The sequence below is a fragment of the Watersipora subatra genome, chromosome 4 (genome assembly GCF_963576615.1).
Source record: "Watersipora subatra chromosome 4, tzWatSuba1.1, whole genome shotgun sequence".
Taxonomy (NCBI): domain Eukaryota; kingdom Metazoa; phylum Bryozoa; class Gymnolaemata; order Cheilostomatida; family Watersiporidae; genus Watersipora; species Watersipora subatra.
In genome coordinates, this window is record NC_088711.1 from 215,902 (window position 1) to 225,990 (window position 10,089).

The window sequence follows — 10,089 nt, forward strand, 5'->3', positions numbered from 1 at the left end:
AGTAACTTACTAGGTATATTACAGAATCATTAAGTTAATTAGGAAATTTTACTACGTAACTAGTCAGTTATTAGGAACACTAGAGTTCTATTAGGTATACTAGTCCGTTATTAAAAACACTAAAGTCCCAATAGGTAGACACGTCTATTATTTGGAACACTAGAGTCTTATTAGGTATAGAAGTCTGTTATTTGGAACACAACAGTCTTATAAGGTATACTCATAGATATATAAACATAGATTGGCCAATAAGGAAAAAGCCTGTCAGACTTAAATAGCATGACGTTACGTTATTGTATTGTACTTAATGCTTGACTGCACTGTTGTTTACAATGGAGCTAATGAGGAGAACGTAACAGAATCACATTTATTTTCACATAAAAACCTTCTTGGATACATAATCCAGTGAACCAAAGCAATTCTGTGATAATATCTGATAACCACCATAGATTAAAACTATAAAAGTTATGAAATGTTGCACACAAATCATGAGCCATCAGGGCTTTATTTGCCACCCCCTCTCTTATCCCCCTTCTCTCTTTTTCCCTTCCCCTTCTCCTAAGAAGAAGGGGAAAGGGGAAAAAGGAGATGGGGGGAAAGGAGAGGGGGGGGCAAATAGCCCACCCACCCGAAGAGCCGACCCTGGCTAGGTAAAAGACTAATATCATGCTGAACTAAACATGACTAAATATGATGAGCCTATGAAGTTTTGATCTGATCAGAGAAGTGGAATCAGTGGCTTTCTTAGCTAGAGCGAGAATGAGACCAAGGAATGCAGGGTCGGGCCAGACTCAGGGTCAGCAATGAGGGCCAAGATTGAGTTGGACCCGGGTCAGCATGCGCGATTTTATTATTCATTTAAGGTTAAAAGATAGTTCTATTACAGCCTAATGTTGTGACATCAATAACCTAAGATAAAAGAACCCATTATCACACCAATCGTTATATTTTGTGGCTTGGTTTATAGATGAAATCTACAATTTATGGCTAGACATTGGTGGATTAATGCTATTCAATGGGTGATAGATTAATGGCATGATTTGGCTAGTCTTTTTATTACAGATTTTATTTTCAACTGCTATTATAATCAACAAGAGATTAATTAAGAAATACTTTGCAAATATAGAAATGGATAACCCAGCATGGTGGAAAGCAAAAATCCATTACTTCCCTAAAACTTCTTGTATTAGTAAAAGAAACTAAAAATAAAATAAATTTGCTGGATTGAAGGTTCTTAGACACGCTTTTAAGTTCCTCAGGATGCCTTCGTTGTAAATGCCTCAATCGTATCGAGGTAGACCCTTCTTTGTAACTTAACTTGCTTTGGCATATTGTACAAATAACTTGGTATTTCCCATTCTTGACCGGCATCTTCATGAACTCCCAGTCCACCGACATGTTGATTATTTCTTGCCAAAAAACGTCGTGAAACCTATAGTCCAAAGACAATTGTCGCAGACGTAAAAATATAGTCTGAACTCACCTTGTTTTATTTTGCCTGGTCCTTTCGCGCTAGGACTATACGCGAATCTATTTCAATTGCACTTAAAAGGCGATATACAATCGCTCTCATTTAGTCATAAACCTACCCGTGTCTTTGTATAAGAAGACCCGAGGATCGGGTGGCCCGACCAGGGCACCTCTGACCCGGTGGGTCAAAACCAGGCAAGCTACCCGGGCCAGCTCTATTCTTAGCTTCATAATGCGCCCTAATCGAAATATATCTCTTTGCTATCTCACGAGCTAGGCTAATAGCACGAAGATTACACTTAAACAATAGCATGATGTTGAACCTCAACAACCTCTGCATGGTGGCAATTAGTGCTAGCCTGGGAAAGTTTGTCACCAACCCAGCACTACTAAGCAACACTCTCATCGCTTTCTCACTGTGGTTGCAAACCTCAATCACCACAGGCAAAGACAAAGTCAAGCCACCACGATTCTTAACTGTGATTAGGGAATGCGTTGCTTGGTTGACATCATAGTTGGTAACATACATGATGCTAGTGATGCAATCATTACGCTTCAGCTTTAGTGACCGAGATACATAGCCAGTTGTAAAATAATTATTCTGTCTCATTTTTGACTTAAGACATACTTGCATACTCATCATATTTAGTCATGTTTAGTTCAGCATAATATTAGTCTACTTACCTAGCCAGGGTCTGGCTGATTGGGTGGGTGGGCTATTTGCCCCCTCTCCTTTCCCTCTTCTCTCTTTTCCCCTTCCTAATTCTTCTTGGGAGAAGAGGGAAGGCAAAAAGAGAAAAGGGAGATAGGAGAGGGGGTGGCAAATAAAGCCCTGATGGCTCATGATTTGTGTGCAACATTTCATAACTTTTATAGTTTTAATCTATGGTGGTTATCAGATATTATCACAGAACTGCTTTGACTTACTGAATTATGTATCCAAAAAGGTTTTTATGTGAAAATAAATGTGATTTTGTCACCTTCTCCTCATTAGCTCCATTGTAAACAACAGTGCAGCAAAGCATTAGGTACAAAACAATGACGTAACGTCATGCTATTTAAGTCTGACAAGGCAACCAATGGGAATGGCTATTATTGGCCAATCTAGGTTTATATATCTATGGGTATACTAGTCAGTTATTAGGAACACTAAAACCTATTAGGTACACTAGTCAGTTATAAGGAACACTAGAGTCCAGTTAGGTATACTAGTCTGTTATTAGTAACACTAGAGTCCTATTAGGTCTACTGATCAGTTGTTAGGAACAATAGAGTCTGATTGGGTATACTAGTCAATTATTAGGAACACTAGAGTCCTATTAGGTATACTAGTCTGTTATTAATAACACTACAGTCCTATTAGGTACACTAGTCAGTTATTAAGTACACTAGCGTTCTATTAGGTATACTAATCAGTTATTAGGAACACTAAAGTTTTATTAGGTACACTAGTCAGTTATTAGGAACACTAGAGTTCTATAAGGTATACTAGTCTGTTATTAGTAACACTAGAGTCTTATTAGGTATACTAGTCTATTATTAAAAACACTAAAGTACTATTAGGTATACTAGTCAGTACTTAAGAACAGTGAGGTCCTATTAAGTATACTACTTTCTATTAAAAATACTTGTCTCTATCAGGTATACTAGTTTCTATCAGGTATACTAGTTTCTATCAGGTATACTAGTCTCTAGCAAGTATACTAGTCTCTATTAGATATACTAGTTTCAATCAGGTATACTAGTCTCTATCAGGTATATTAGTCTCTATTAGGTATACTAGTCTCTATCAGGTATACTAGTCTCTATTAGATATGCTAGTCTCTATCAGGTATACTAGTCTCTATCAGGTATACTAGTCTCTATGAGGTATACTAGTCTCTACCAGGTATACTAGTCTCTATTAGGCATACTAGTCGCTATCAGGTATACTAGTCTCTATCAGGTATACTAGTCTCTATCAGGTATACTAGTCTCTATCAGGTATACTAGTCTCTATTAGATATACTAGTCTCTATCAGGTATACTAGTCTCTATCAGGTATACTAGTCTCTATCAGGTATACTAGTCTCTACCAGGTATACTAGTCTCTATTAGGCATACTAGTCGCTATCACGTATACTAGTCTCTATCAGGTATACTAGTCTATCAGGTATACTAGTCTCTATCAAGTATACTAGTCTCTATCAGGTATACTGGTCTCTATCAGGTATACTAGTCTCTATTAGGTATACTAGTCTCTATCAGGTATACTAGTCTCTATCAGGTATACTAGTCTCTATCAGGTATACTAGTCTCTATCAGGTATACTAGTCTCTATCATGCATACTAGTCTCTATCAGGTATACTAGTCTCTATCAGGTATATTAGTCTCTATTAGGTATACTAGTCTCTACCAGGTATGCTAGTCTCGATTAGATATACTAGTCTCTATCAGGTATGCTAGTCTCTATCAGGTATACTAGTCTCGATTAGATATACTAGTCTCTATCAGGTATACTAGTCTCGATTAGATATACTAGTCTCTATCAGGTATACTAGTCTATATCAAGTATACTAGTCTCTATTAGGTATGCTAGTCTCTATCAGGTATACTAGTCTCGATTAGATATACTAGTCTCTATCAGGTATGCTAGTCTCTATCAGGTATACTAGTCTCGATTAGATATACTACTTTCTATTAAAAATATTCATCTCTATCAGGTATACTAGTTTCTATCAGGTATACTAGTTTCTATTAGGTATACTAGTCTCTATCAGGTATGCTAGTCTCTATCAGGTATACTAGTCACTATCAGGTGTATTAGTCTCTATTAGGTATGCTAGTCTCTATCAGGTATACTAGTCTCTATCAGTGATACTAGTCTCTATCAGGTATACTAGTCTCTATCAGTTATACTAGTCTCTATCAGGTATGCTAGTCTCTACCAGGTATACTAGTCACTATCAAATATACTAGTCTCTATCAGGTATACTAGTCTCTATCAGGTATACTAGTTTCTATCAGGTATACTAGTCTCTATCAGGGATACTAGTCTCTATCAGGTATACTAGTCTCTATCAGGTATTCTAGTCTCTATTTGATATACTAGTTTCAATCAGGTATACTAGTCACTATCAGGTATACTAGTATCTACCAGGTATACTAGTCTCTATCAGTTATACTAGTCTCTATCAGATATACTAGTCTCTATCAGGTATACTAGTCTCTATTAGGTATGCTAGTCTCTATCAGGTATACTAGTCTCTATCAGGGATACTAGTCTCTATCAGGTATACTAGTCTCTATCAATTATACTAGTCTCTATCAGGTATGCTAGTCTCTATCAGGTATACTAGTCACTATCAGGTGTACTAGTCTCTATTAGGTATGCTAGTCTCTATCAGGTATACTAGTCTCTATTAGGTATGCTAGTCTCTATCAGGTATACTAGTCTCTATCAGGGATACTAGTCTCTATCAGGTATACTAGTCTCTATCATTTATACTAGTCTCTATCAGGTATGCTAGTCTCTATCAGGTATACTAGTCACTATCAGGTGTACTAGTCTCTATTAGGTATGCTAGTCTCTATCAGGTATACTAGTCTCTATCAGTTATACTAGTCTCTATCAGGTATGCTAGTCTCTACCAGATATACTAGTCTCTATTAGATATACTAGTTTCAATCAGGTATACTAGTCTCTATCAGGTATACTAGTCTCTATTAGGTATACTAGTCTCTATTAGGCATATTAGTCTTTATTGGGTACACCAGTCTTTACCATGTATGCTAATGTATTATTAGATTTGCTAATGTTTTGTTAGGGCTCTAAATATTTGACTTTTTGCATTTGCTGTGTTACTAGCAATAACCTGTGGTCACCCACCGCCAGGACAAAACACACTGTTAATATCACTAACCAAGCGGTTCCAAACAGGAGAGAAAGTCACTTATCAATGTCAAGAAGGCTATGAGTTCAAGTTGGATATGACAGTAACCTGTTTAGCCAATGGTACATGGTCAACACCACCGTCATGTACAGGTAACTCTGTGCAAAATAAGATTCTTTGCTTTTGATCTATTGGCGAGTATGATATCAAGTCTCATAGCTTTGAACTAGATACAGTATGTACATGTCTTTTTAGTGAAGTTTTGTTCTCCATCAAAGATTGTGTGTATTTATATAGGTAGGTTGTTGGTCTCTAGTGAAATATACTAACAGTAGAAATAAAAGACATCCAGCTTTATAAATGCTCACATATTCACATTGCGGAGTATTTAAACCATAGTACATTTGTTTTATATTATTAGCACTAACATGTGGTCACCCACCTCAAGGGCTAAACACCGTGTTAATACAAGCAACAAGGAGGTTCCGACCAGGAGAGACAGTTACTTATCAGTGTCAAAATGGATTTACATTTAATGGTGACATAACGGCAACCTGTTTGAAAAATGGTACATGGTCAGAACCACTTTCATGTACAGGTAATTAAGTTTGTGTTAGACTTTTAAGGTTTTTTTTAATGTGCGAAATAGTTTCAAACGAGATGCACCAGACTTTCATTAGGTGCTGCAAGCCCTTGTAATAGATATACTTATGTAGTAATTTATTAGGTGTTCAAAGGTTTTTGCTTGATTTATATGTTGTTGTCTCATAATGTTCATCCTGGTCTAGGTTAGGTATACTAGTTAAATTCTAATTAAATGAGGGTCTCAATTGATAAACTAAACTAGTACCTGTACCGTAATACTTTTACTAGCTTTATAATTAATCAACTACATGTATGTATATCAGTCTGTTATTAGGGACACTAAAGTCCTATTAGACATATAAGTCTGGAATTATGAACACTAGAGTCCTATTTGGTATACCAGTCAGTTATTAGAAACACTAGAGTCCTATTTGGTATACCAGTCTGTTATTAGGAACACTCGAGTCCTATTAGGTATACTAGTATGTTATTAGGAACACTAGAGTCTTAGTAGATATACTAGTATGTTATTATGAACACTAGAGTCCTATTAGGTATACTAGTATGTTATTATGAACACTAGAGTCCTATTAGATATACTAGTCTGTTATTAGGAACACTAGAGTCTTATTAGGTATACTAGTATGTTATTATGAACACTAGAGTCCTATTAGGTATACTAGTATGTTATTATGAACACTAGAGTCCTATTAGATATACTAGTCTGTTATTAGGAACACTAGAGTCCTATTAGGTATACTAGTATGTTATTATGAACACTAGATTCCTATTAGATATACTAGTCTGTTATTAGGAACACTAGAGTCCTATTTGGTGTACTAGTCAGTTATTAGGAACACTAGAGTCCTATTAGGTGTACTAGTCAATTATTAGGAACACTAGAGTCCTATTTGGTGTACTAGTCAGTTATTAGGAACACTAGAGTCCTATCTGGTATACCAGTCTATTATTAGGAACACTAGAGTCCTATTAGGTGTACTAGTCAATTATTAGAAACACTAGAGTCCTATTAGGTATACAAGTCAGTTATTAGGAACACTAATGCCCTATTAGGTATATTAATCAGTTATTAGGAACACTAGAGTCTTAGTAGGTATACAAATAAGTTATTAGACCTTTTACGTAGACATTGCATTTCACGAATGGATCGCTAACTCATGTCAACTGTTAGCATCCTTCATGAAAGATTCTAACAGCTGACAAACTCCACTTTTTTGCCTTTGTCTTTCTTATATTCATTTTCTGTTTTATATTAAAACTGTTTTTTGTTTCTAGCATTAACTTGTACCAGCCCACCTCAAGGACGGAACACACTGACAATATTGTCAACAAAGAGGTTTCAAGTAGGGGAGAAAATTACCTATCGATGTCAACACGGGTTTAAGTTTACTTCAAAAATGACAGCCACTTGTTTAGACAACGGGACATGGTCAGCACCACCTTCATGTACAGGTAATAATAGTACATGGTCAGCACCACCTTCATGTACAGGTAATTTATTGTAAATTAGGTTTCCTTGTTGTTTCTATACAGACTAAAGTTACCTTGACTATTTTACCTCAAAATAAATATATGAGTATCCGAAATAATTTATTTTTTTTACATCGTGGGTGGCGTATAGCAATGGCGAAACTAATTTTTGGTGAAATCTACTAGCAGCTAAATCACTAGACAGCAAACATCATGGTTACTCGAATATTCACAATAGAGAGTGTTTACTTTATGGTACAATTGTTTTATATTATTAGCAATAACATGTGGTCACCCACCTCAAGGACTAAATACATTGTTAATACAAGCATCAAGGAACTTCCAATCAGGAGACAAAGTCATTTATCAGTGTCGAGAGGGATTTAGATGTACCTCAGATCTGGCAGCAACCTGTTTAGCAAATGGTACATGGTCAGCACCACCTTACTGTACAGGTAATAATGGTACATGGTCAGCACCACCTTACTGTACAGGTAATGATAGTACATGGTCGGCACTATTTTACTGTACAGGTAATAATAGTACATGGTCAGCACTACCTTACTGTACAGGTAATAATAGTACATGGACAGCACTATTTTACTGTACGGGTAATGATAGTACATGGTCAGCACCACCTTACTGTACAGGCGACTTTTGCATTTGTTATTATCTCTTTGATTCATCCGGAAACATGTTGCAGCGTATATGGATATTTATATATTGGTGGGGGAATGGATGCATAACCCATTCACTAATATTCAATTAGTAGGTATACTATTGCTTTATTAGTATTACTAATTTCTATCAAGTATACTAGTCTCTATCGGGTATACTTGTCTATATCAGGTATACTAGTCTCTATCGATTATACTTGTCTATATCATGTATACTAGTCTCTATCAAGTATACTAGTCTCTATCAGATATACTAGTCTCTATCAGGTATACTAGTCTCTATTAGGTATACTAGTCTCTATCAGGTATACTAGTCTCTATTAGGTATACTAGTCTCTATCAGGTGTAGTAGTCTCTATCATGTATACTAACATATTATTAGACCTGTTAGCATTTGGTTAGGTGTCATAATATTTGACTTCTGTGATTGATGTGTTACTAGCTATCACCTGTGGTCACCCACCTCGAGGACAAAACACTTTATTAATATCACAAACCAAGCGATTCCAAACTGGAGAGAAAGCCACTTATCATTGTCAAGATGGCTATGAATTCAATTCGGATATGACAGTAACCTGTTTAGCCAATGGTACATGGTCAACACCACCTTCATGTACAGGTAATTTTTTCATTCCCTATCATCTCCTCGAATCGTTTGCAAATAATCACACCAGGTTGAAAATTTTTCTTATATGTTCAATGTGTTCAACATGTTCAATGTGTTCAACATGTTTAATGTGTTCAACATATTCAATGTGTTCAACATATTCAATGTGTTTAACATAGTCAATGTGTTCAACATGTTCAATGTGCTTAACATGTTCAATGTGTTCAATGTGTTCAACATGTTTAATGTGTTCAATATGTTCAATGTGTTCAACATATTCAATGTGTTCAACATATTCAATGTGTTCAACATGTTCAATGTGTTCAACATGTTCAATGTGCTTAACATGTTCAACATGTTCAATGTGTTCAACATGTTCAATGTGTTCAACATATTCAATGTGTTCAACATGTTCAATGTGTTCAACATATTCAATGTGTTCAACATGTTCAATGTGTTCAACATATTCAATGTGTTCAACATTTTGTTCAAGCTCCAACGCTGTGTTTAATCTTCAACTGTGTTGTTAAACGTTTCTACTCCTTCTCATTTTTTGTGTTATAGCTAAAAAGATTTGCTCTATTGGATGGGTTCATAGCCCAATAACTAATACTTGCCTCTATTTCTCATCCTCTGAGGTGACAGGGAATGTCGCTGAGGAGAAATGTAAAGAATTGGGAGCAGATCTTGCAACTTTTGACAGCTTCAAAGCTATGGATTGGTTTATGGAATATCGCCTTTCATCATCAGGTGACAAGTTACCCTAACCTTTGTGCTATAGCCGCACGCTCTGAGATTACTGGTTGCGCTAATAGCAAATTGGATTTCATCTTGTCTGATGTAGTTTTCAGAATCCCTACTGTTTTATCCTGAGAGACCAAGTATCAAGTCTTATACTATTTCATTCTGAGTGATCAAGTCTCAAGCCTTATACCAATTCATTCTGAGTGATCAAGTCTCAAGTCTTATACCATTTCATTCTGAGTGATCAAGTATCAAGTCTTATACCATTTCATCTTGAGTGATCAAGTCTCAAGTCTTATACCAATTCATTCTGAGTGATCAAGTCTCAAGTCTTATACCAATTCATTCTGAGTGATCAAATCTCAAGCCTTATACCAATTCATTCTGAGTGATTAAGTCTCAAGCCTTAGACCATTTCATCCTGAGTGATCAAGTCTCAAGCCTTACACCAATTCATTCTGAGTGATCAAGTCTCAAGTCTTATACCATTTCATCCTGAGTGATCAAGTCTCAAGTCTTATACCAATTCATCCTGAGTGATCAAGTCTCAAGCCTTATACCATTTCATCCTGAGCGATCAAGTATCAAGCCTTATTCCATTTCATTCTGAGTGATCATGTCTCAAGTCTTATACCATTTCAT

At 36.0% G+C, this 10,089-nt stretch overlaps 1 protein-coding gene across 1 annotated transcript; it reads left to right on the forward strand.

Moving 5' to 3' along the window:
• The first annotated feature begins 8,806 nt into the window (after nucleotides 1-8,806).
• Nucleotides 8,807-9,214, forward strand: LOC137393073 (DNA-directed RNA polymerase subunit beta''-like). Its single transcript, XM_068079472.1, has one exon. The coding sequence runs from the start codon at nucleotides 8,807-8,809 to the stop codon at nucleotides 9,212-9,214; it is 408 nt and encodes a 135-aa protein (XP_067935573.1).
• The last annotated feature ends 875 nt before the right edge of the window (nucleotides 9,215-10,089 follow it).